General features: G+C 52.9%; 1 protein-coding gene across 2 annotated transcripts in view; it reads right to left on the reverse strand.

Annotated features, from left to right (window-relative positions):
* Positions 1-767: 767 nt before the first annotated feature.
* The window catches only part of KCNN3 (potassium calcium-activated channel subfamily N member 3), a 149,366-nt gene continuing 124,760 nt past the window's right edge, over positions 768-25,373 (reverse strand). For both annotated transcript variants that reach the window (XM_040998555.1, XM_040998554.1), the window contains 5 exons: positions 24,535-24,676; positions 17,641-17,751; positions 8,555-8,682; positions 7,360-7,429; positions 768-1,087 (listed from right to left, as the gene is read on the reverse strand). In XM_040998555.1, the coding sequence (XP_040854489.1) occupies positions 791-1,087; positions 7,360-7,429; positions 8,555-8,682; positions 17,641-17,751; positions 24,535-24,676 (748 nt within the window). In that variant the 3' untranslated portion in view covers positions 768-790. The remainder of the gene's footprint in view (positions 1,088-7,359; positions 7,430-8,554; positions 8,683-17,640; positions 17,752-24,534; positions 24,677-25,373) is intronic.

Below are 25,373 nucleotides of genomic sequence, written 5' to 3' on the forward strand. Positions count from 1 at the left end.
ACTCCCACCTCAGATTCAGACCACCCAGACACACATTTACTGAGTGCCTACTGTGTGCAAGATAAGGTACCAGGTCTCTTTTTATCATTTGGGTTAATCTCAAACAAGAAAACAGCTGGACTGAATGGTGTCTGTGTGTGTGTGTGTGCCTAGGCTTGCGCATACATGTGCACAAACACACACACACACACACAGATGGGCTTTTATGGGCATTGAGTAGGATTGGATGGGCAAACTGGCTTTGATTTGTATCTTTTTTTCCCATCTAAATTGGGTGTATTTGGTTTTGGCAAACTGTGGGCAGCTCTGTTGGCTTTTGTTATACCCCCTTCCCCAGGCTTTCTTAGGCCAAAGGAAAAGAGAGGGCTGTACTCCAGGGACCCCCCCGGCCCCAAGCTTGGGCCCCTCTCCTTCCCCTGCACTCCCTTCTCCTGGGCTGGCTCCTGCAGTGCACCGAGACCCTCCCTCCGGACCCCCGCGTGAAGACCTGAGATTGAGCGTGTCTTTCTGTTCTCCACCAACTCTGCAGCAAGGGCCCCGCCAGAGGCGTTGCTTCCTGCCATCTCCTCTTCCCACTTCTGAGTAGAGGCACCTAGACAGAGATTTCCGTTTCTGGTTTCAAGGCATGTCAAGTCAAGCACGCTGGATGGATGAGAGGGAGTCGGTCAGCTTGGTGGCTCTTCTTTCCTGCTGCCTGGTCTCCGCTTTTCTGGATGGCCCAATGGCCAGGAGACAGTCGATTTGCATCTTAAGACCTATGGGTAACAGCTTCTGGAGAGGGGGGTTTTATTTAGCAACTGCTGGAACTTGTGTAGGGGGTCGGGAAGGACGTGGAGCTGACCCCGATCGGGCTTTCGGAGAGTGGGGCGTGGGTGGTGCCTACTGGCACGCTGACGCCCCGGGCCTCGATGATGGCAGCCAGCAGCTGCTGCTGCTGCTGGCGCAGGGCATCTGCAATGAGCAGGGGCAGGGAGTGGAAGCTGGCTGTGAGGTGCTCCAGCTTGGACTCCAGGCTGCCGATCTGCTTCTCTAGGTCCTCGCTGCGATCGCTGAGCTCTGTGATCAAGTCGTACATGACATTCTGCATCTGTGTGTGGGGACAGAGGGTGGAGAGAGGGGGTGACAGGTCAGTGCGGGACAGGGGAACATACCTCCACGTCACAGCGGGAGCCACTCCCACACCAGCTCTGTCCAATCCAGCCGGGGAAGAGAGGAAGCTCTCATGGGCTTTTCAGGGACATGGGGTGGCTAAAAAAAAAATCTCTATATCCCGTGGATACTCTGTCTCGTGGGGGAGCTAAAACAGTCCATCTCAAAGTACCAGGAGCAGAAGGGCCAGGGACTGAGGGAGGCAGGAGCAAGGGGAACGGAGGGAGGCTAGCAAGTAGGCACCCAAACCCAGGCAGCTGGGAGGAAGGCGTTCCAGTGTCCCAGGGCACAGCGGGTGACCACGGCTCTTAGCAACCTAGTAAATATTTGAGGGAAGAATGGGGAGGGAAGAGCCTGAGCTCCCAACATAAAGACACAGGAGGGGAGGGATTTGGTGTACTGCTGAAGACGCTTTTTGGAGCTATCAACGTGCATGGGTTGAAGACCCAGTTCTGCTGCCGACCTCAGCTTCCAGTTGATACACACCCTTGGCAGGCAGCAGGTGATGGTTCAAATTTGTTGGGGCCCTGCCACTCATGTGGAAAAACCTGAATTGAGTTGCCAGCCCCTGGCTTCATTTGGGGAGTGAAATCATAGAATAGAAGCGCTCTCTGTCTGCCTTTCAAATTTCAGTTTTATATAAAAAAATTGATAATGAGATGAAAGTGCCAATCATCCCAAATGATCAGTTATTCAAATATCCCACAGCACCCTGCAAGCACAGGGTGTGGGGGGGTGGTCTGCAGTTCACAAAAGATAAGGGTGAAAAAAAAAAAGGCACACGTGGATTTCAAACTTTTTTGGCACCCAAACGAAATGATCTTTTACTTTCCCACAGGCCTTTTGAAGTGCTTTCATGAGTGCTGTTACTGTGCTAAATACTCTTTAATTAAAAAAAAAACTGAATAAATATGTATGGAGGAAAAGGGAAGGCACCTTTCAGTGCTTTCTAGCCTGTCCCCCCAGTTGGTCCCCAAGCGCCAACCCCTCAACTCACGAGGCTGCAGGCACTTCATAGCAGACACTAGTGGGGAAGAGACAACCTAGCACTCATAAATAGACCAGGCTCAAGTTCAAGTCTGCAGCTCACTGATCTTGTGCCCTCTATCAGCCCACTTAACCTCTCTCGGCCTTGGCCTCCTTCACACACTGGAGTTCATCAACATCACACACAGTACACAATTACTGTGCCTCTCCACCCCTCACTCTCAACCTGCAGCCAGAAAGTCAAACGTAATTGACTCCTTGGGCACAATCCCCAGCCCAAGGCAGCTGCCTCACCGGGAGATGGGCCTCCCCTGCCTGGTCATGCAGAAAGCACAAGGCCTTGGCCATACTGATGTCCCCAGAGGATCCTTCTGAGCAACTGGGAACCTTGGTGGATTGTACTCCATCTAGAGCCAGAGGCCAGTTATGACCGTTCTGGCCCCCACATCACCCAACAGGTGCACCCCAGAACCCTCCTGCACTAAGCTCTGCTCCAAGGTTCAATCCCCAGGCACTGATCGTCCTTGGGTGGGTCTGCAGGATCTTAGTCCATGTGCCTGGCAAGTTCCTCCTAGCAAGTGAACCAAGGCCACCCTGACTGCCTACCTGAAACTCAGGGACAAGACGTACAACTGTCTTCACATGGAGGCATGAAGCTCCTGGGTCACAGCCCCTGGCCCATCAACCCTCCCTGCCCACAACCCCATCTCACCCAGGGGCTGTGGCTGTTAGGGTCCCTGATGAGCTGCCAGAAACACCTGAGCCTATTCTCCCTGAAATTCCAAGTCAAACTCTAAGAAGAGGTGAGAACATCAGTGTTCTTTAGGAATCAAAGGACCCAGAAATACAGGTGGCAAAATAGCTGAAGCCAGAGAGGAGGGGAGGGGAGAGGCTTGCCAGCTGAGTGCACGCCTCAGAAGGCATTTGCTGGGTCAGCACCAGGGTGTGACAGGACAGTGCCTTCCTGTGGATGCCCAGTGGGGATGGGGGAGAGTGACTTCTCTGATGCTCCCCTGCTCAGAGGTGTACATGTGCCTGAACACACCAAATCACAAATGAACGTGACCCTCAGGCTGTGCTGACGAGGTCTGGTCTCTGCACCAGTGTCTGCCATCTGCTCAGCCTTGGGATGATCACTTTGTTGCTCTGAATCTTTGCCTCCTCATCTCTCTTCATCATCGGAACTGTCATCTGCAAACGCCTTCAGCTGGGTCCAGTGTCATGGCTCAACAGGCAAATCCTGTGCCCACAAGTGCCGGCATCCCCTATGGGCACCAGTTCATGTCCTGGCTGCTCCATGTCCCACCCAGCTCCCTGCCTGTGGCCCCGGGAAAGCAGTAGAGGACAGTCCAAGTCCTTGGGACCCTGCAACCGTGTGGGAGACCTGGAAGAAGCTCCTAGCTTCGGATCAGCTCAGCTCTGGCTGTTAGACATTTGGGGAGTGAACCAGTGGATGGAAGACTTCTCTTTTTTTCTCTTTCTGCAAATCTGCCTTTCAAATTACACACACACACACACACACACACACACACACACACACACATATCATACATGTATATATTAAAAAAACCTTTCAGCTGACCAAGCATGTTCAGACATCCCTGCTGTCATCACAGGGACCTCGGATGGCAAAATCCCCTTCATGTGGCAATGGAGGTGAGTGAGCACAGCCCAGACCCTCCCAGCTCTGTCACGCTGTGAGGTGGTGACTGAACAAGGCCACACACTACATGCTTAACCTAAGGAGGACCTGAGGGCAGAGGGGGGTAAGAGGGCAAGGTACAAGCATAGAAAGTGGGGCCTCAGGGCCACTGCTCTGATACCTGAAGCCAGGGGGAGGGGAACCAACACGACACATGCCAGGCTACTGCCAGCACCTTGGGTCAGAGCGCACTCCTGGGTAGATCTCTGAGGTTGTCCCCTTCCAACCCCCACCACAGCTTGTCCCCCACAGCTGCTCAGCTGAATCTTCCTTAACCCTTTCCTGCACACACCTTCATTGCAGCTAACCTGTTCTGGGTCACCAGCATGCCTCTCCTGCCTCTTCAGGTTTGCTCCACCCATTCTGCTCTTCCAGGACCCTTGCCCCATCCCACATTTCCCTGAAAGGCCAGGGTGGCACTGCCAAAAGGAAGGCAGGCACAAAAGTTAGTTGTACCTCTGCTTCCCATGTGAAAGAGGTGGCCCAGGCAACACTGCTCTTAAGAGGGAACACCTCGGGGCAGGTGTGGTGGGGGGCAGTGGATGAAGTTCCTGCCTGTAAAACTGGCATCCAGTATTGGAGTACCAGTTCAGGTCCTGGCAGCTTCACTTCTGATCCAGCTCCCTGTTGATGTGCTTGGGAAGGTGAGGGAAGATGTCCTGAGAGTTTGGACCCCTGTTGCCCATGGGGGAGATTCAGATAGAATTCTAGGCTCCTGGCTTTGGCCGGTCCAGCTCCAGCTGCTGCAGCCATTTGAAGAGTGAACCAGCAGATGGATGACCTCTCTCTCTCTCTCTCCTTCTGTGTTGTTGTAAGTATTTTTTTTAAGATTTATTAATTTGAAAGGCAGACTTACAGAGAGGGGGAGAGAGAGAGACAGAGAGAGAGAGAGAGAGAGAGAGAGAGAGAGAGAGAGATTTTGGTCTACTGGTTTACTACCTAAATGGAGCCGAGCTGATCCAAAGCCAGGAGTCAGGAATTTCCTTCAGGTCTCCCACATGGGTGGCCAAGGTCTTGAGCCATCCTCTGCTGTTTTTCCAGGCCACAAGCAGGGTGCTGGATCAGAAGAGCAACTGGGATTTGCCCTGGCACCCATATGGGATGCCCCTATATTTGCCTTTATAAAGCTAAAAAGAAAGGAAGGAAGGAAGGAAGGAAGGAAGGAAGGAAGGAAGGAAGGAAGGAAGGAAGGAAGGAAGGAAGGAAGGAAGAAAGAAAAAGAAGGAACACCTTTGAGTGTATTGTGTTGGGCCATTCGTTGCTGAAGCTCACAGGATGGGCCCCTTTGTCCGATCAAATACTCTTCCCTGCCACAGCTGATTGCTCTGGGGATGGGTACATGACTCGAACTGACCAATCACCTGATTTCTTCTGAGGATTTATAATAAAGACCAGGGGCAGCTTGGCCTAGCAGTTAAAAAGCTGCTTGGGCTGCCCGTAGCTCATGTCAGAAGCTGCCAGGGTATTATATTTCAGTCCCAGTTTTGCTTCCAATTCCTGCTTCCAGCTGATGCACATCTGGGAGGCCATGGTGGTGGCTCAAGTGGTTGGGGCTCCACCATCCACACAGGGGACTTGGATTGAATCTGCGGCTTTGCTTTGGGCTGGCCCAGCCCTGGCTGCTGTGGGCATTTGAGGGGAGTGAATCAGCAAATGGAAGCTCTTTCTGTCTCTGACTTAAGAAAAAGAAGCCTTTACCTATGGCTAAAAGGATAACAAGGACTGGGGGCTGCCGCACTTCACGCTCTGCCATGGAAACAGGTGCGCAGAGGGAGGGAGGGGGCTGAAGTGGCCAGGTGACAGGAAAGAAAGGGAGAAAGTGGGGAGAGTGCCCCCTGGCCTGAGCTCTAGCCAGTCCTGAAGGCCGACCAAGGCCTATTTTGAGGTTCTGCCTAGGAAGAAACTCCTTTTTGCCTTAGAATAAATTCCTTAAAAACCCAGGCCCAGAGCATTTCGGACATCGAACCCTCCCCTTGCTCCTAGTACTCCTACACACCCTCGCCTCTCCCCTGAGTCCTCCCTGTGCCCTCCCACGGGCTTTCACAGACCCCACCCTCCACCCAAGCACATACTTCCCAACTCCCACTGCACCCCCTCACCCTGCGCCGCTGTGCCAGGCCCCTTCCTCCCTGACTGCCTTCGCTTAGATTCAGTCCTTCTGAACAAAGCACCTACACATGACTCCATGGCCTGCAGACTCGGAGGGCTCCCTCTCGCCACAGAGTGCTGAGTTTGTCAGAAAGGGTCTTCCTGTTTATCCAGGGAGTGTACTCCATGGTGGGTCCCAATGTCTGCTGAGATGTTCTGTCACAGCCTGGCCCTGGGCTCCATTGTGGATACACTGTTCTATTAGAGGGAGTAAGGAAGAGGAACTGAGCAGGATGAGGCCTCGTGGTCAGTGGCACCTACTCCCAGCTCCGCCAGGGCACCTTTAAGGTTTCCTTACAATGCTGATGGCAGTTCATGCACCAGAAGCTCAGCCGGTAGTGGGGTAGGATGACCTACACCCCAGCAAGGGCTCCAAGCAGTACAGTAAGGTGCCCGCTGCCACCGGAACTCAACTGGGCCTAGAAGCACTTGGTGGTGCAGATGCAGGACAGCAGCACAGTGGGAACATCCGAGGTGGACTGCAGGGGTCATTGTGACCCTCATTGCTCCCAGCCCTCGTCAACGTGCTCCATCCTGGAGTCAACTCCCAGCTTCTTCTGGAAGCCCAGGAAACAATGCCTCCCAAAACATGAGTGGATCAGTGACCCGGTCCAAATCAAAGGGAAACCTGAGCCCTTTACTGTAGGGAACAAATGCTAGGTTTGAAAGCATACAAAGATGCACAGGTAGGCTGCAAATGTAAAATGCTTGAACCCAGATCATGATGAGACAGAGATCATCCATCTGTTTATTGGCTCACTTCTTACATGCCTCCCGTAGCTAGAGGAGCTGAGACAGACTGAAACAGGGAACCAGGTCTGTCTCTTATGCAGGTGACAGGGACCCAAGTACCTGATCTGTGCACATTAGCAGGAAGCTGGATTGGAAGCTGAGCAGGACTGAGGAGCATGCCGATATGAGATATGGGTATCCTAGGCAGCAGCTTAACTGCTGCACCAAATGCCTGCCCTATAGATGATTATTTATTTAAAGACTTGCATTTGAAAAGCAGAGTATCAGAGAAAGTGGGAGAGCCACTGGTTCACTTCCCAAATGGCCTCAACAGCCAGATCCAGAGTAGGCTGAAAGCCAAGAGCCAGCAATTCCACTTTGGTCCCCTAGTAGGAAGCTGGATTGAAAGTAGAACTGCCAGGACTTGAAGCTGCTGCTCCCAAAAGGGATGCCAGCATTTCAGCAGGTGACTTAACCCACTGCACCATAATGCTGGGTCTCCAAAGATGATTTTTTTTTCTTTTCCCTTCTTGATTTTTTTTTTTTAAACCAAGGAACTGTTTCTCGTTTTCCTAACTCCTGAGAGGCCTAGATACCAGTGTCTGAGAGCTCTGCACGACATCTGCCAGTGCTGCACTCACCTTGGAGAGGTCTACCAGGGTGTTGGCTTGGTCACTCAGCTTCCTCTGCTCCATCTTGACACTCCTCAGTCTGTGGAGGAGAGTAGGAACAGCCACTCCCTTGAAGTCCACAAGGCTCAGCCCCACCAGCCAGCCCTACAGCCCTGTCAACCATCTGATTCTGAACCCTGGTCAGCAGGGAACTTGAACCTGGGAAACAACTGACACAATCAACGGCTTGTCTGGATCTCCAGGAAAGCAAGCTTCGGTCCCTGAGCATGCTTGCTTTCATCACTTTCATGTCCTTCATGTCCTTGCTTCCCTCCAGGCATTGTCTGCCTTCTTGCCTCTGCCTGCTACCTGGGAAGGAGCTCCCTCTACCCTTCAAGTCCAGACGGATGCTGCCATCCTTGGCTCCTCCATCATGCTGAGAACAATGTTTCCTCTGTCACAGAAAGCATCAGATGGCTTGCACTGGCATTGCCATGCCTAGTGTGCATGTATGTCTACGCACATGCGTCTGTGTGTCTGTGTGCATCTGTGTGTGCATGTGTGCACCTGTCTGTGCATGTGTGCTCGTGTAACACATGTGTTGTGTGTGCATGTGTGTCTGTGCACATGTGTCTGTGTCTCTGAGTGCATGCATCTGTATGCACATGCGTATCTGTATATCTTTGTACATGTGTGCATGTTCATATAATGCACACCTGTATATGTGCGCACACATGCCACGTAGGCACCTGTATGTTCATATATGCACAACTGTGCACACATGTGTATTTCTCTGTGCATATATGCATTGTATGTGCACGTGTGTCTATACATCTGTGTGCATATATGTGCATGTGTCTGGGTCTGTGCATATGTGTGCCTTACATGTCTATGTATGTATGACTGTGCATCTATCTCTGTGTACATGTATGTCTGTGCATGTGTGTCTATATGTCTATGCATGTGTGCATGTGCGTCTATGTGTCACTGTATGTCTTTGTGCAGAACCTCAAAAACACCCACTCCACTTTCCACCTGTTGCAGTAGCCTGCCCAATGCCTGGCACATGCTAGGTGCAGTAAGGGAACAGACAGATTTGGGCCCACTTCTCCACTTGAATGTTCACTACATAGGACAGAATGGATTCCGTTCCATGCCTCCTAAACACATGAAAAGCCACCAATGGGGCCGTGTGTTAGCTCGGCTGCCACGCTGGCATACTCACTGGTGGATCGCTTGCAGGAACTTCCTTTGGTGCTTCCTGACTTTGGCATGGTCAATCTTCTTTAGCAGCTTCGTGTGTTTGTAAATGAGCCACGTTTCCCGAAGGACGTTGGCGGCAGCGTTCTTGATCTACAGAAAGTTAAACAGAGCAGGCTCCTGTTAGGGGCATTCTCCTGGGTTGCCAGAGCATGTTTTTCCATGTTTGCTGCTGGGGCCTGCCGCAAAGGAAAGGCTTCTGTGGTGCTCAACCATGGCAGTCCTAGGAAAGGGGATGAATGCGGACCTTGTGTACTCCTCCCTTGGGCAGAACAGCCCGGGGTGCCCAGTGCAGGGGCTGTATCTTTTTCCCTTCCTTCATTATTTCAGCACCGCCTCTCAGGGGTTGTTACCAAGGCTGTCTTTAGGCAAGCTGCATGAGCAAGACCTTGAGCCTTGGCTACGTCCCAAGGAGATAAAAAGAAGATGCTGCTGCTCTCAGATACACAGCTCCCTGCTTTCCCTGCAATCCCCACTTAGTGCGTAGGGGTGCGTTTCCCCCGACTGAAGAGCAGGAACAGATTTCCTATCAGTGGAAGATTTTAAGAGGTTTTCTTGCAGACAACATCTTTCCCACCAACTGGAGCTCCAGGGATGCACGAGTCCCTTGTTTCCTTCCCCAAACGGCTCAAAACATTCACACTGCACTTGCACATGGAAATGTAATTGGCATCCAACTGCCGTCATCCTGAAGCACTGTCTGGCGAGCGGCGCAGAGCGCTTAGGTGTGAAGCCAGAGCTGCCGTCTTCCCAGGCTGGCTCTTTGGCTGTGCACTGCACACTTGCACGCTGCTTCCACAGACGGCACTGTCACCTGTTGACATGGAAACCACCGCCATCACCAAGCTCACCCCGGAGCTGAGACAGTTCGGTGGCATCCAGATGGCAGGGGACAAAGTTTGAAGCCAAACACAGACCTCTTTAGCAATTAGCAGTGTGAGCAAGCGAAAACATGCCTTATTAAGCACGAATGCAGTGCATCTGTGATGACCCAGGTCTCAGGGCTGTTAGCCACACGCGCTGGCCCAGGCCCACGGACCCGGGGCCGGAGGTGTAGAAGGCCAACCCAGCAGGACTCAGCTGGCCGCCAGAAAGGTTTTCACTCCTGCTGGAGAGCACAGACCTGCCTCTTCAGACTGACACCAACAGATGGGACATTGTTAAAAACGCTGAGACATGTGGGAAGGCCCAGGCTGATAACGTGTGTGTGTATGTGTGTGTGTGTGCATGCGTGTGCTTTCAAAATTTATTACTAAGGCTGGATTATATTTTTCATTGGCTCTGAAGTGATGTTTTTAAAAGAACAGCTAAGTCTTCTCAGAAATGTCTCAGTGACATAAATATTGCTTTTTTTGTGCAGTAAAAACCCACTGTGAACATGCTTTTAGAGGATTTAATTGCCCACCCTGGGGACTCTCTAGTCTGAAAGGAAGCAGGTGGCAGGGAGTAGACACTGAACAGGGTGGGCGTCCAACGAGGAGGAGGAGAGGGGGAGGAAGAGGAAGACAGAGAGGAGGGGAGTCTATGGGTTCTATTCACGGCCTGCAGTGCACTGGCGAGAGAGGCAGCTGGGAAGGCGAGCCTTTGTCCCAGAGGGCTGGGGACACCATTGTCCTTCAGCAGGGAGCAGGGCAAGTTGCTGCATGGCTTCTTTAGCATCTCAGGAAAGCCTGGAGGGGCCACCCAACTTCGGGCATCCACAACAATCAGCAGAGGCCCAGATCCATTGCCCCCCCAATCCTGGGTGCGGGCAGAGCTATGGGGTGCCAAGGCTGAAAGTCCTGTGATTGTGGTCTTGGGCCATACCCTTGCAACCGGAAAGCCTGAAGGTGATGCTGCTCTATGAGGTGTTTAGGATCTTCAGGCAAATGCTATGTTATCTAGAATGGGGATGAGGAGGAATAATCAATCTTGACCCTAAGGGGCATTATCTAGAAAGCATAGCCCAGAGGTGGCCATGCTGCTGGCTGTAGAATGGAGATGAGGGTCACAGTCAGCCTGGGCTGGGAAACCTGGGCACAGATCAGAGAACTTGCTCTGTCAGCTCTTTGCTTCATTCCTCAGGGCAACCCCGTTTAGATATACCCATTTTATAGACAAAGCAACAGAGGCACAGCCCAAGTCTGTAAAGCTGTAAATGGCAAACGGAGTTGGAGCAGAGCTGAGTGCTGACCTGTCCCCAATCCCCTAGTGATGACCTGTCCCCAATCCCTGCTGCTCCCATCGCCATTACAAACAGGAGGAGACTGCTCCAGAGCTGCGTGGGGAGGCTGGAATCACACAGCTAGCTCACGACTAAGTTGAAACAAGAGCCAGGGTCCAGGGGTGCCGTCAGATTTCCACAGAGTCTGAAGGAAGACCTGATGACACTTCATCTTCACATGAACAACAACAACAAACCCTCCTCCCTCCAAAAACAAACAAGAACTCCACCTTCCTTGTTTTCCAGGATTTTGGATTGGAAGGGACACACTAGGATCTTTTTATTGTAGTCCTGGTGGCCCTCACTTAGCAATGTGACAGAGCCCAGCTCTCCTGTCTCACTCCAGCCCAAATGGAAGAGGGTGAGGTCACAACGTGGCACACAGGCAGCCAGCAGAGGCAGTCGCCTCATCTTTACAGCTCTGGGCAGGAAGCCCCCGTGTATTTGGAAAGTGATGTTAAATGCAAGCCCTGGTGCTGACTCGGAAATTAATTGCTAGCAAACAGCCTGGCACAGTGCTAAGTAGATCAATATCTGCAAGAGAAAAAGAAATAGGCTTTTAACGGCACAGGGCTCTCCCAGGTGGATGCTGAAGGCTACTGTTTCCAAGGTCTGCCCACCAATTCACCTGCTCTGAGCATTATGGGGGTGGGGAGCAGTGGAGGGAAGGCATCTCTTCTGAGATCTGGGGAGCATCCTTCCTGTGAGCGTTCCTGCTGGGTTGGGGCGTGAGAACCCAGAGGCTCCCAAGTGCAGGAGCCAGAGGGGTGGGGTTCCAGAGGGGAGCAGCATATTGGCAGGGTGGGCCTGAGGGTGGCCATGCAGAGAGTTTCAGAAGGCTGGGAAGCTGGGAGGGTCTCTCATGTGTGGAAACCCAGCTGCCATTCTCCCTGACACCTTCCTAAGCATATGAACTAACGGTGTCTGGTGGGTCCACTACCTCCCCCAATACCCCATCGCCTAAATGGATGCCCACATTCTGATTGCCATCAGGGAATGGGCTTGTGGGACGCCCCTGACTTTGGGGTAGGGGAGCTAGGAGACTCATGGGCCAGGGCAGGACCTTGCAAAGCACAGCTATTGGGTGCTCACTCTGGGGTGGACCAGTGGGGTGCCGGATACTCGGGTCACCATCATTTCATTCCCCTCACTCCTCACCACTTCCTATTGCTAGAAAGCCTCAGGAAGTAGGCAGGAACATGGCTTCCCTTCCCCACCGACACCCATCACCCAACTTCCCGGGGCTGTCTGGGCCAACACATTGACAGACAGTGCCCTTGACACTTGTCTGCGATGGATTAGACACCACATTGAGTGAGGATCCTGTGGAAGTGAGAATTCCTACCCTCCTGAAGGTTATGGTCTTTGTAGGGACACAGGTGGCAACATGGCACTAGGACATCAGTGTTCCCAAGGAACACAGAGGTGGGCGCTGGGCTGGAGGGTGCCCTAATTGCTGTGGATGGAGCTTTAGGGCTGATGGAATTGAGAACACACTACCGGTAGTAGCAGAGTCTGTGCACTGCACCTCCATCCCTCCCCAGTACCTGTCAGCATCTTTCCCTTATTACATCCTTACCCCTTCTCCCCTCCCCCCACCCCCTAAATAAGCAGAAGCATGCAACTGTTATCCCTGCCTCCTGGGCCAGCGGCAGACTCTGGCCACCTCATGCCAGGTTGCAGGAGGAATACTGGGTCAAGGATATGAGAGTGGCTCAAGGAGCCGCCTTCCTGGGTGCCCCCTGTGGCCAGCAGCCTTGGGAAACCCTGCTGGAAGACCCCCCAGGAAATAACCATTGCCACATCCCCAGTGCTGCTTGGATCTATGCCCAGTCAGAGGGTGCCCTGCCTAGAGGGTGGAGCAGAGCAGGGCTGGACTGAGCTCCCTGGAGTATTTCAAGGAATTACACATGTGAACTGGGGGGAACCGGAGCAATGATAGACATGGCCTCCACAGAAACAGCTGGGTGCCACCCGTCCACCCCTCCACCCCCAGACTGGGAGAGAAGCTGGTCTTCCTTCCCATCTGCTAGGCCTGCAGACTTCCTGTGGCTTCCCACAGGTGCCCTCTCCATGCCTCTGGTCATCCTGCTTCCTCCTTTCTATCTTTCCACATTCATGCTTTGCCAGGAGGCTCTCCCTGAACTTGAGACTCGAGACCCTACCCTGAGGCAAGCAGGGCCTTGGGCAGCATCAGAGATATTTCTGGTTCCCAGTTGGGAGTCTGACACCACCCCCAGAGCAGTGTGGTAGCCAATGGCAGGTAACACTATCAGCTGATGGTTGGCGAGCATTCGGGGAGCTTGGAGTCAGCTGGTTCATCTCTCCAGCTGGCTGGGATCCTAATCACTGGTGACAGTTCCAAGGAATAGCCCTCCTGAACAAGTCCACCAGGCTACGGCTGCAGAGCTGCCTGTTGGCCTGAGGACAAACTGATTCCTGGGAGGGTCCGCCCTGCTGCACAGATTGGGGCCCACCCTAGACCCTCTCAGCCTTGATGTGCTCATCTGGGCTGGACCAGCTCTGAGCATCCTCCCAGCTCCCCATGCATGTGACTGTTGGTAAAAACTGCACCCAGTCAGTCTGGGATAGCATCCTGATATGTGATGTAATTTACAATCCTCTTTTGAGAAGAATTAGCATTCCTGATTTCAGCAGCTTCATTGACTATCTGATAAATTGCAAAGTGATAAAGGCTTGTTCTGGGAATCCACTGGTGGGAGCCAGCTGTGGGTCAGCAGGCGAGTGTCCGCTGGCTGCACCCCTCGTGGCTGCCACAGCAATGGCCACCCTTATTTTTCCTATCAAGAGCAGCATTTGAATTGACCTGCAGAAAAAAAAAAAGTGTTTTCTAGCAGGATTATCATAAAACTCTGCACTTCTGATCCAGCTCCTTGATAATGAGCCTGGGAAAGCAGCAGAAGGCGGCCCAAGTGCTTGGGCCCCTGCATCCACTTGGGAGACCTAGATGGAGTTCCTGGCTTTTGACTTTGGTCTGGCCCATCCCTGGCTGCTGTGGGGTTTGGGGGAGTGATAGAGAGGATGGAAGGGAACTCATTTAAGAAAGACATGGTTTGGTTTTGGTTTTTCTCAGTGACTCTATGGGTGGCACATTTGGATAAGGTGCTCAGGGCAAGAAAGCTTTGTGGTAAGGAGAAGGGGTACAGCCTGAGCCAGGTGCACATGCCCATGTGCCAGCTGACCTGAAGGGGGCTGTGGCACACACAGCAACCCATGCCTCTGGGGCCTCTGATGCCAACAGTGTCCGGGAAGCCCACCCTGTTTGGTGCAAGAAGTACTTTCTTGGAGGTTAAGTGTCAGGACGAGGACCAGCTCTTCCCCACAGTGGTGGTTCCTGAGGTAGGCATGTTGACTTCTTACGGGACAGACAGAAGGGGACAAAGAAAATTGGAGGGCAGAAAAGATGGGCTATGACCCAGTAATTTAAGCTACCATTTATGACGCTGGTGTCAGAGTTTTTTTTATAGTTTCTGTTATTTGCTGGCAAAAATCTGGTACCCAGGGGTAGGCAATAAGCTACAATTATAGAATAACAGCGGCAGTGACACTGCAAAAGTCAGTGTGGGAAGATCTGATTGCATTAGATACAGAAATGACAGTGCCACCGGGGTTGATAACTGAGACAAGCAGAAGCCAAGCCCTGGGAAAGCCAGGAAAGCCAGAACTGGGTTTGTACCTTGTTCTGTCACACTCCTTCCCCCCACCACTGACATGAGTCAACACAGCCAGTGCTGGTGCTCACGGGTAGGGCTGAGGCCGCCACAGCGAGGCCTGCAGGGCCAGTAGCCACGACCACACCCTGAGGGTGTCCAAGAGTGACAGGCTGCAGTTCCTTTCTGGAACTGCTGGAAGAATTAAAGCAGCATGCTCCTGGGGGGAGACTGATCTTCACTCACTAACAAGCCACTCCGAAGGGCTTCAATGATGCAGCCAGCAGCTCCTTCCACCTGGGCTCTGCAAAGTCACCGAGGTGGGGGTGGGGTGGGGTGATGGGAGGAGCTCATGGGTGCACAGAGCTGGGTGTCTGTTTGATCTGGCAGCCACTGCAGCTGTGTGTCCTGGGGCCTTGGAGAGGACGGGGCAGATCAGGACCTCCTCAGCAGGAAAACAGGGGAACAAAAATGAGCCTCCCGCACAACCCCCCACAAAGACACATACAGCCGGCCAGGGTCACTGACAGCTTCAGCTCACTTGCGCTTAAGTAAAAGAACTTCTGCTAGACCCAGCCCTTCTGGCATGGAGTGTCTCCCTTCTGGGAGAACCAGCTCTTTCATGTTGTTTGTTTCTCTGGGACATTTCAACAGAATTAAGTGTTCTCAGAGAAGGGAGATGTGATTTTAAAAAGTGTCTTCTAGGGGGCTGGCACAGTGACTCAACTGGCTAATCTTCTACCTTCAAATTCTGGGATCACATATGAGTGTCAGTTTGTGTCCTGGCTGCTCCACTTCCCTTCCAGCTCCCTGCTTGTGGCCTGGGAAAACAGTAGAGGATAGTCCAAATTCTTGGGACCTAGTACCCACATGGGAGACCCAGAGGAAGCCCCTGGCTCCTGGCTTGGGAATTAGCTCAGCTCTGGTTATTGCGACCATTTGGGGAGTGAGCCAACAGATGGACAATCTCTCTCTCTCTCTCTGTCTCTCCTTTTCTCTATAAACCTGCTTTTCCAATAAAAAATAAAAAGAAGTAAATCTTCAAAAGTGCCTTTAATTCACAGGTGGGCAATAAATGTTTGTTGATTTGGTTTCTAGGCCTCTTCACAAAGGTGGCAGACTTAAAGAAGGTTTTAGAGAATTCTTTTTTTTTTTTTTAGATGGAAATTAGCCATCACAATCTCAGTCTCCTACAATTACATTCCAGAAACACGGTTGATTTTCTTGCTGGCTGATGAGGGAGCTGGCTTTGCTGAGCTTTATTTGCCTCCAGCGCCTGATTTACTAGGTGAAAGATGGGGAGGGTGAAAAGCATCACACAAACTACAAAGTGTATTCTTGGTGTAGAGGAGCAAAGAGAACAAGCAGGGACTGGGGAGGCCTCTGCTTTGGCAAATGGCTCCCCAGAAGGTCTGCTGGCGACCATCTCTCTCCCCTGTGCGTGGTTCCAATGCAGTGGAACAGTACTAAATTGTTTCGGGGAGATACATGCCAGTGTTTTGGCACAGAGGTGTACCAAAACAGCTGTGACTTCCTTGAGACCGACCCTGGCTCTCACGCGTGCGCCGAGCAGATGGTGCAGAAGGGGCTGGTGGCCTTACCCCAGAGACCCTCTTCCACTGCGGCCATCCTGATACTACAGATCATGCTTTCCTTTTTCTTCCTAATATGTATTTATGTCTGAGAGAGACAGAGATAAAGGGAGAACTCCCATCTGCTAATTAATTCCCCCCAAATACCTGTAACATCCTGAGTTGGGCCAAGGCTGAAGCCAGTAGCCCAGAATTCAATCCAGGTCTCCCAGATGGGTGGCACAGCCCCAGTGTCCTGAGCCATCAACGCCACCTCTCTGAGTCTGCATAAGAAGCTGGAGTGAGGAGCTGGAGCTGAGGGGAATCAAACTCACGGACTCTCCAGGAGGCCAAAGCCAAACACTCCTCTCCCTTGCTCCCCAACCCCCAACATGTGTTGCTTTTTTTGGTACAGCTGGTAGCTCAGGGCTACCTACCATGTGCCTCGCACGACCATTTGTATGTCAATATCATGAGAATATCTGCCCGGCCCTGTTTCTTCTAGCAGCCGCAGAGGCTCTTTAAAGAATCCAATAAATGTAATCAAAGACCAAACAATCAAACACCATAAATAATTCTGCCGGGAGGCTGAAGAGCCCTTGGCAACTGCACATTCCCCCGCTGCCTTCTCCTGCGAGCCTGCGTGCAGTGCTCTCTGTGTGTCACTCTCTCTCCCTCTCTTTGTTCTCTCTTTCTGCCTTTGTCTCTATTCTGAACGCATTTTTACTGCTCTGCCATGTTAATCACCAACTATCTTCCCTAGCTTTCAAAAACCCAGATGGATCAAAACGTGCTGGCTCCCAGATCCCTGAACTCACTTTAGTCCTCCAGGAGGAGGGCTGGCCCCCCAGCCCCTGGGGGTGTCAGCTCTCTCCGCTCTTGGAAACAGGAGATTGTTTCAGGCAATCATACTGCTGACCTTCGTTCAGGCTTTAGTTCCAAAGATTTTTCCATAAAAGCTGTCATTAGGTAAAACAGCTTCTGCCTTGCTCACTGGGCCTCCTTTTATCCTGCAAGACTCATTCTGTGCCTGCCATAATGGCTCTTTCTTCTCTGATGATCCAGTGGGGTGTCAGCTAAATGTTCTCCCCCCTCCTATTGCCAGTTTTGCATCCTCTGTTGCCACTTGCTCCAGGGTATTGGTGAGAAACACTGTCCCACAACATCCAAAAGGGGGAAGATTGGATGAGGACATTTGGATGAACCAAGTGATTTGGGAATGTGGGCTCCACTGGAAGGATTGTTTTCAGTGATTTTTTTTTTAAACCAAGGATTCGATTTAGATACATTTCCAATATAGTTTCCAGGCGGTCTACTGCCATCCCAATGAGAATCAGGAAAATATTTGAGCATAAACAAAAACATTGTTGCTTCACGCTGGGTGATTTACTCAGTCTGGGTTCTACCGCCGCACGCTATTGATTTCATTATTGGCCAAGTGATTTGGTTGCCTGACTCCCACCCAAGGCATTTGTGGGAGACAGAAGCCTGGCACTGACAGTCATGATCAGAGCTCCCATCACAGCCCCATCCCATGCCTCCTTTTTGATTGGCCTCTCTTATGGTGCCACTTTTCCCCAGGCCCTGTGGCCACCTGATCCCTTACCCGTTTGGTGAGCTGAGTGTCCATCATGAAGTTGTGAACGTGCTTCTCAGCTTTGGTGAGTTCCAGCTTTCGGGCCACCACGGCCACCACGAGGGCAGTGCAGCCTGCTCCCTGGGATAGGGTGGGGGAGACATCAAGAGGACCAGAGGAGAGACAGTACATCAGTAAGAGGCAAGACGTCCCATGTCCTGTGCCTACTGTAGGAGTTTCCTGGGAGTGGTGTCAGGATGCATGTTCCCTGGCTGATCATGTCCAAGCTCCAAACCCATCAAAACCTGTTGGGGCCCCTGGCATTTCCAGTCATGTGTGGGAATGCTGCAATGCTGGTGGTTTCTGTTTGCACACAGTTGACCTCCTGGGGCTGCAGTTCACAGAGCTACCTGGTTCTTAACAGGGTAGGAGTTGAGGCTAAAATGGGCAACCACCAGGTCCCCTCCTAGGTTGTGCGGGTAGGCAGGAGGTCCAGGACACAGCAGACCTGCGTTCCCGCCCTGGGAGGAGAGGAGGCCCTGGCACTGGATGGATCTGGGATGTGAAAGCTACTGACATGTGCAAGCTTGCTTGCAAAGAGTTGGATGATGAGGCCACACATTTTCCCCTAAATACAGCTTCCCAGCGGGAACACGGTTAGCAGGAGCGTGCGTGTTCCCTGCCTGTGCTTGCTCCACAGTTGGGTTTTTTACCTGAAGGTCTTCCAGGCTGTGACTCAGCAATGGGGAGTTGTAGCTTTCCCTGCTTTCATGATGAAGCTCATGGATCACTAGAGATTTGCAAGACACTCCCGCCTAAAAGCAGGATGCTCAGTGAACTTGTGGAGCACCCTACAGATTTCCAGGGTTGAAGTGCAAGGAAGAGTCACAGAATTGCAGGACTCCTGGGGGGCCCTCCTCATCCTCCTATGGGGCATACTGGGAAATGAGCGGGGAAGAAAAGCAGCTGAGCCAACCTCCCTGGCCTTTGGGTTTTAATGCTCATCCTCCCTGATGTTTCTTGACCACTGGAGGCAGAGGAAAATCCCTCTTGGACTGAGTCCCCACAGGGAATAATGAACATGGATGGGATGGACTCTCACTCTGGGCCCAGGATAGAAGATGAGCTCACTAAAGCCAACAAATCAGCTGCTAGATACAAATAGAAATTCTGGTTGCCAAGAAGCCAGTTTAGCAGTCTGGGGTCCTGGCAGGGAAGGCAGCTATCAGTGACATTTGGGCTCAGCAGGTTTTACAAATACATAAGAAGTAGAAGAGGATGTTTTCCAAAAGTGCTCTACTCTCAACAGTTAGGAGCAGTGCTTGCTGGATGGAACATCTCCCTGCTCTCACCTGCCTGGTCTCCCTCCCTCTCTCTCTCTGTTTCTCCCATGGGCTGTGTGAGATTTTGCCTAAAGTGGATGGTGCTTTCCTTTGGATTTCCGCAAGGGTTCTCTTTAAAACAGCCCAGAATGCCTTGCTGCTTGGGTCCGCAGCGCGGTTGCAAGGGCACAAGAGCTGCGGCGGCGTCAACTTTGCTGTTCCGACCTCATTTTCTTCTCTTCTTCAGCACAGCTGTGTGCCCTGGCATCTGTGGCTTGCAGGAGACTCTGTGCCCAATTTTCAAAGGAAATGGGTATCGGCTGGCCAGCCTGCTCTGCAGCTGCGGTCCCTTCGGCCAGGCCTCCAAAGGCAAAAAATAGCTTGAAAGGAGCTGTCCTAGAGGGAAGATGTGTGTGCCTTCCCTCAGCCAGACCCCGGGCCAGCCCTTCGCCTTTATGCAGTGTTCCAGAAGTGCTTTGGGGCCAAAGCCCGAAAGGAGGGATCTGTCACAGTGTTAAAAATGGAACATCAGATAGAGAGGTTCTCCCCAGGCTCCAGGCTCTCCCTTCCTGGGAGTTGGGGTGCCACCAGTCTCAAGTGGTGGTGGTGGTGAGGGGTCTCCTAGCTCTCTGTGCCACTTGGGAATCCCAACAAAGCAAGCAATCATCTTCCACTTTCAGTCACCTCCAGGGACAGATGGAGTTTCTTTCCATGGACTGTAGCCTGGCCAGCTGGATACAGGGGTTTTCTCCTTTGAGAATGTTCACCAAGGGTCCACCTGTCATATAGGAGGAAGCTAATGGGGGGCCCAGAGGTAGGTGACACTTTGCTTCTTTTCCACTTAAAGGTAAAGAGATTCCTTCATGGACATCTTTCTTGGGGAGGGAGTGGATTCTCAGTCCCCAATTGTAATGTAAATGTGAGGTGGGGGATACGCTCAAATTTTTTTTGAATAATCCACAACGTGAATGTTACAAGGAAAGTCACCCTAAGGATGCCAAACATGGTTATTCCCATTCAGGGGCAACTTGTGAAGACACAGCTGGTCATCAGCAACCTTCAGGAAGTGTTGGGCAGAAGGCCATGGCCGGAGTGAGAGGGAGGCAGGGATAGAGGGAGGGAGAGCTGGAGCAGAGAATGAGATGGGGAACAAGCTGTGCTGTATCCTAAACAACAAGCCCAATAGAGGGAAAGGCGGGAGGAGCCGGGGAGAAGCCAAGGAATAAGAAAAAAGGATTGGCTGCCAGGATTGAGAGGGGAAGGAAGAATATGAACCCTAAGATCTGAGTCACAAGTTCTCAGTTGTGGCCAGTGTTGTGGCAAATGAGGCCATCTCCTGTGACACTGGCATCTGACATGGGTGCTGGTTTGTGACCCAGCTGCTCTACTTCCGATCCAGCTCCCTGCTTGTGACCTGGGAAAAGCAGTGGAGGATAACCCAAGTGTCTGGACGCCTGCCGCCTATGTGGGAGACCAGGATGAAGCTTCTGGCAGCTCATCCCTGGATATTGAAGCCATCTGGGAAGTGACTGGTCAGATGGAAGATCTCTCTCTCTTTCTCCCTACCCTTCTGTAGCTCTGATTTTTGAATAAACAAACACGTCTTTTTAAAAAAAAATTCTGAGCCCACAGGGGAAATGGAGCCCCCAGGGATTCCTGCCATGCACACACACCAGGCCCTCCTGTGCTCGTCTGTGAGGCCCACTGGTCACCTATGCTCCTCTGGGGGTGCTGGGGCACTGCACGTGGATGAGTTTGTCTTCCTGATAGTGCCAGGCCGTGGCCAGGGAGGGCTTGTAGAACACAGGCTGGCTTCATGCTCTCTGCGTGAGGGTTTCCTCCTAGGGATTCTTGGTAATGGCCCAGAGGGCATAGAGGGGGTCAATGTTGGAAAAGGACAGTGGAGCAGGACAGCAACAAAGATGAACAGCTGTCACTATAGCTGCCCCTGCGGGGGCAGAGCCGTAACTCAGCTCCTTGCCCTGGGCTCAAGCCCTGCATTGCAGCGGACACCAACTGGATCCTGGGGTCTCTGCTCTGCCCAGTTCCAGGTTTCATAGGAGTAGGGTGGGAGGCTCTGGGATACTGCCCACCTGTCAGGAGGTGGGACCCTTCCATGGTATGTGGGCCAGCAGGGAGTATGAGGTGAGCACAGAATAGGGTGGCTGGAACGGAGCAAACATGCCTAATTCATCCATGATTTGGATTCAATTCTGAGCCCCAAGACTCCTCCACACTGGTCCTCCCACTTCTGGTTTCCAATACACATTTTCCAGCTGGAAAACCTTACAAGCTGGAAAAAAAAATCAAATATCCCCAGGGGGAGAAGCATGAGGTGTTCTTAGCAAAAGAAGCATAAAAGAGAAGAAGGCATAAATGAAACTGACACCCAGAGGAGGGCGGCCTGGAGGATCTCCGGGCAGGTTCTGTCTCTGCTCGGATCCCATGAATCGGCTGAAATAACAGGGCCTGCTTGCAAACCAAGGTGTTTCGGGAGGAGCTCCATCTTCTGAAACTGACACAAAGCAGATGTCTCCTTGAGCCCTCTTTTTTCCCTCCCTGGATGACTCAATCTGTACTACCTTTTCCATCATCATCACTTTCCGTTTGCAGTTCAGAGTGGCATCTCTCAGAAAGCCCTCAGGGGGTTCCTGGGGGCGGGATGGGGATGGCGTGGACATCCAGAAGTCTTTGGATAATTTGGTTGGAACTTGGGCAGGCTCGCAGAGCGAGCCCAGCTTCAGAGGGCAGCTCTCCTGCGATCCAGCTCCTGCCGTACAGACCTGGGGCCCGTCTTGGTGACTGCAGCACCCAAAGGCCATCCAGTGGAATATCAGCAGCCATAGCCATCTCCAGTGCTGGCTGCTGAAGATGGCCAGGGTTTTCTCTCTCTCTGCTTTCTGGAAACTGTTCTCTCAAATATGCCCCACCCCTGGAAAGGTGCTAGCCCCTGGACATCTTGGTTGTGGGGGGGAGAGCTCTCCAACATGCCAGGTCTGCACCAGCCATGTCAGACAATTATATACCCCACTTTAATGGTTGATAATTACACCGTTACTGGTGTTGCCAAGAGAAAACAATGATTAAGACTATTTACAACCCGCACACACAAATCTTTCCCTTCTCTTCCTAAGCAGGCCTTGCCTGGGCCTTCACGGTGTCCATGGCAACCAAACAGGAAGCCCTACCTTTAGTGGAGGCACTGGCAGTAATCACGGGGAGGTGGGAAGGGTAGGGGGAGGATGGGAGTGGGGACAGACACGGGGTTGCTTGGGAAGTGGGAGGGGCAGGAGCCTCAGCAAACGTGAAGTCCCTGGAAGGAGTGACTCAGCGAGAAAAGTGACATTTGATGGAGAAATGCCACTCGGGTTCACAGCTGTGGCTGGCCCTCAGAGCAAGGAAAGCGGCTGCGATGTGTGTAAAAGCCTTGAGAGCAGGTGCAAACAAGCACGCTGAGGCTGGGTACAGAAGGGGCACCGGTCTGTGCCGCAGGGGATGGGCGGAGGGAGATGAAAGGCAGGTGCTAGGCCCTTCCTAGGGAAGGTGTACACTCACCCACCTGCTTGTTCTGCTTTGATCGCTCTTACTCCACAGGGAGCAAAATGCTCCCCTACTTGCCGTCAGGGCTGTGTACCTTGGCAGCAAGGTAAGCCATCATCCTGGCCAGGGGGAAGTGGCGGCGGTGAGGGGTGGAGCCAGCTCCAAAGAGCCAGGTCAGAACAACAGTGCAGGAGTCCCGGAAAATGCTGGGGTCGGGAAATGGACAGGGCTGCTTGTTTTTGGACATTCTCAAGGGAGAATGGCCGGCATTTAAAAATCACACGCGCTCCCTGCAGGGTGTGGGCACAGCGGGTGGTGGGCTCTGAGGCAGGCCTCCCTCCCGTGCAGGCCTGCTGAGAGCTGCACACACCGCACGCCCCACGCGGCTCCTCCGAGGGGCGCGCTGCCCTTCAGGCGGCATTTCAGTGCTTTCTGGGAGGAAGCTGCTCTCTCCCGTTTCCTGGTGACAGCTGGAGCTGTGCCAGGCACACTCCTACTAAACGCCGGGCGCTGTTTGTTCTAAAGCCTCACACTTAGCCGCGATTTAGCCCAGCCCCGGCGCTAAGCCTCTTGTCATTAACTGCTGCCTCAGAGGCTGCCTGCTCGTGTGGGCTGCCCTGGCTTTGCGACAGAAAACGGGGAGGGGGCTATGTCCAGATCGGGAGATCCACCGACTCTCTCTTTCTCTGGTCCCGGGGCCTCCTTTGCTCTGTAGGGCCAGAGAGGACAATAGGCCTAGTTGGGGAGTAGCCTGGGGAGGGGAACCCTCAGACCTAGGAGGTGTCAGTAGGCACCTGCAGGAGGCACACAGCCCACCTTCCTGCTACAGGAAGAAGCTCCTGACCTTTCTGAAAAAGTGGGGAGGGAGGGAATCTGTGGAGGAGAGGGGACATGGAGGGGTGGGGTGGGAGAGGAGCTGTTTGGGGACCCACAGCATGCGTGTGCTCACACACACACACACACACCCCGCCCCTCCAGCTGTCTCTCCCTCTGCTCCAAAGTTTCCAGCCTTTGTCACAAGCCTTCCTCTTTAAACCTCAGCCCGTGCAGAGATAGCCCCACTGCTCTGACACTGTGTTCTGAGATCCTGGGCTGGAGGTTCTGGATCCCAGGCATGGCAAAGCCAAGGGGCTGCCTCTCCTGCTCCCAAGTGAACAGCTGTGCGGGTTGGGGACTCTCAGGGGCCTCATCCTCACAAGGCACCTCAGTGGGTGTCATTTTGTCTGGTGCCAAGAGAGGTGTGGGCAGACCTTCCACCTATGCTGGAGAGTTTGAGGTTCCGAAAGCAAGCACCTTGCCCCGGGGCCCTGACCTGAGTTCCCCTCACTCGCAGATTCTTTCAATATACTGTGTGAACAAGGGCATCTGAGAGACACAGGCCTCTGGGAGCAGGTATGTGCAGGTGGGTGGGGGAGCAACAGAATGATGGGCCAAGAAATGTACCTTGCAAGCATGCTGCATACCTGCTGGGCACTTGGAGTACAGAGACATCCCTGCCAGGTGCCCGTGCTGGACAGGACTTAGCTCTCAGAGCCGGACAACTCCATAGGCATGTGTGGGAACCAAGGCCTGGGGAAGCTGAGAGCTGGCCCGGGGCCAGGTGCAAACAAAGCTCCAATGCCAGTTCTGGATGCTGGACCCTGTGGCGCCTGTTTGGTTGCTCTTTTCCCTAATCCCTCCCTCTGTGAGTTCATCAGGAATTGTGCCCAGGCCTGTGGGTCCCAGGGGACAGGGAGGAGGGGCAATGAGAAGAGCAGGCAGCAGAGTGGGGAGCAGAAGGTCAGACCAGTAGCTCACTTCCCCAGCTGCTCCGTGGGGGTTGTGATGGGTGCTAGGACCCGGAACCATATTCTCTGCCCCAGCAAAGCTGGTTGAGAAGTGGGCCATGACTGCAGTCTGCCTTTCTATATGCCGGGGGGGGGGGGCGGGGGGGGCACGTATGCAGGCCTGCCGACCCACAGCAGCAGGCCCTGAGCCCCCAGCTGTGACAGCCCCTCCATGTGTGCTCAGAGCTCTCGGCCGCGTGTTGAGGGCAGGGTAACAGGCAGAGGTGGGTACTCACCATGATGCCGGTGAGGAGACAGACACCTTTTCCACAGTATGTGTGGGGCACCATGTCCCCGTAACCAATGGAAAGGAATGTGATGGAGATGAGCCACATGGCACCCAGAAAGTTACTAGTTACATCCTGCTGGTCATGGTACCTGCCAGGGGGGAAGACAGAAAGTTAGTCGAGGCTGCTGCCACTCCCAGGTCTCAAGCCTAGGACAAAACCATAGGGGAAAGCGACATGAGGTCGCAGCAGTGGGGACACATTCATATCTCCAGCACAGAGAAGGCATCGCGAAAATTACCCACCCAGGCCCTGCCTGTAGCACCTCCTCTGTCCCTGCCCCCCAAACCTTCGTCCTAGGTTTCAGGGGGCAAAAATGTCCTGGCATGATTTGTATCATTCTGTAGACAGCCTCCAAATGTAGGGGAGAGAGCTTTGAGTGGACTCAAGCAGCAACAAGATGTAAATCTCCCCCTTAAAGCCGACAGATTAAATGTATGTGGAGGTCATTAATCTAAAGTCACACACACGCCTGGACAGGGAAAATGTCAGGAAAAAAACATCATTAAAGACATTTCAAGATCTCGAAGGAAGCAGAAGGCTCCCAAAGCCCCAGGGTCTGGTGGAAGCTGGCTCCACGAGGGCATGGCCTCCTCATCTGTGCTGCCCTGCCCCGGGAGGGACCAGCCGGGGGCATCTCACCACAATCTCCTCTTCCCATGCATACCCATGCCACCAAACCTCCTCCCCTCACCCAGGGCTCTCAGCCTAGGAGTCAGGCATCAGCAGAAGGCCAGAAGGGAGTCAGTAATGGTCTCAACCCAAGGGCTACTCAGAGAAGGTGCTTT

Source organism: Ochotona curzoniae, unplaced genomic scaffold (assembly GCF_017591425.1).
Source record: "Ochotona curzoniae isolate NIBS_2020 unplaced genomic scaffold, NIBS_Ocur_1.0 scaffold_1037, whole genome shotgun sequence".
In the NCBI taxonomy this organism is placed as follows: Eukaryota; Metazoa; Chordata; class Mammalia; order Lagomorpha; family Ochotonidae; genus Ochotona; species Ochotona curzoniae.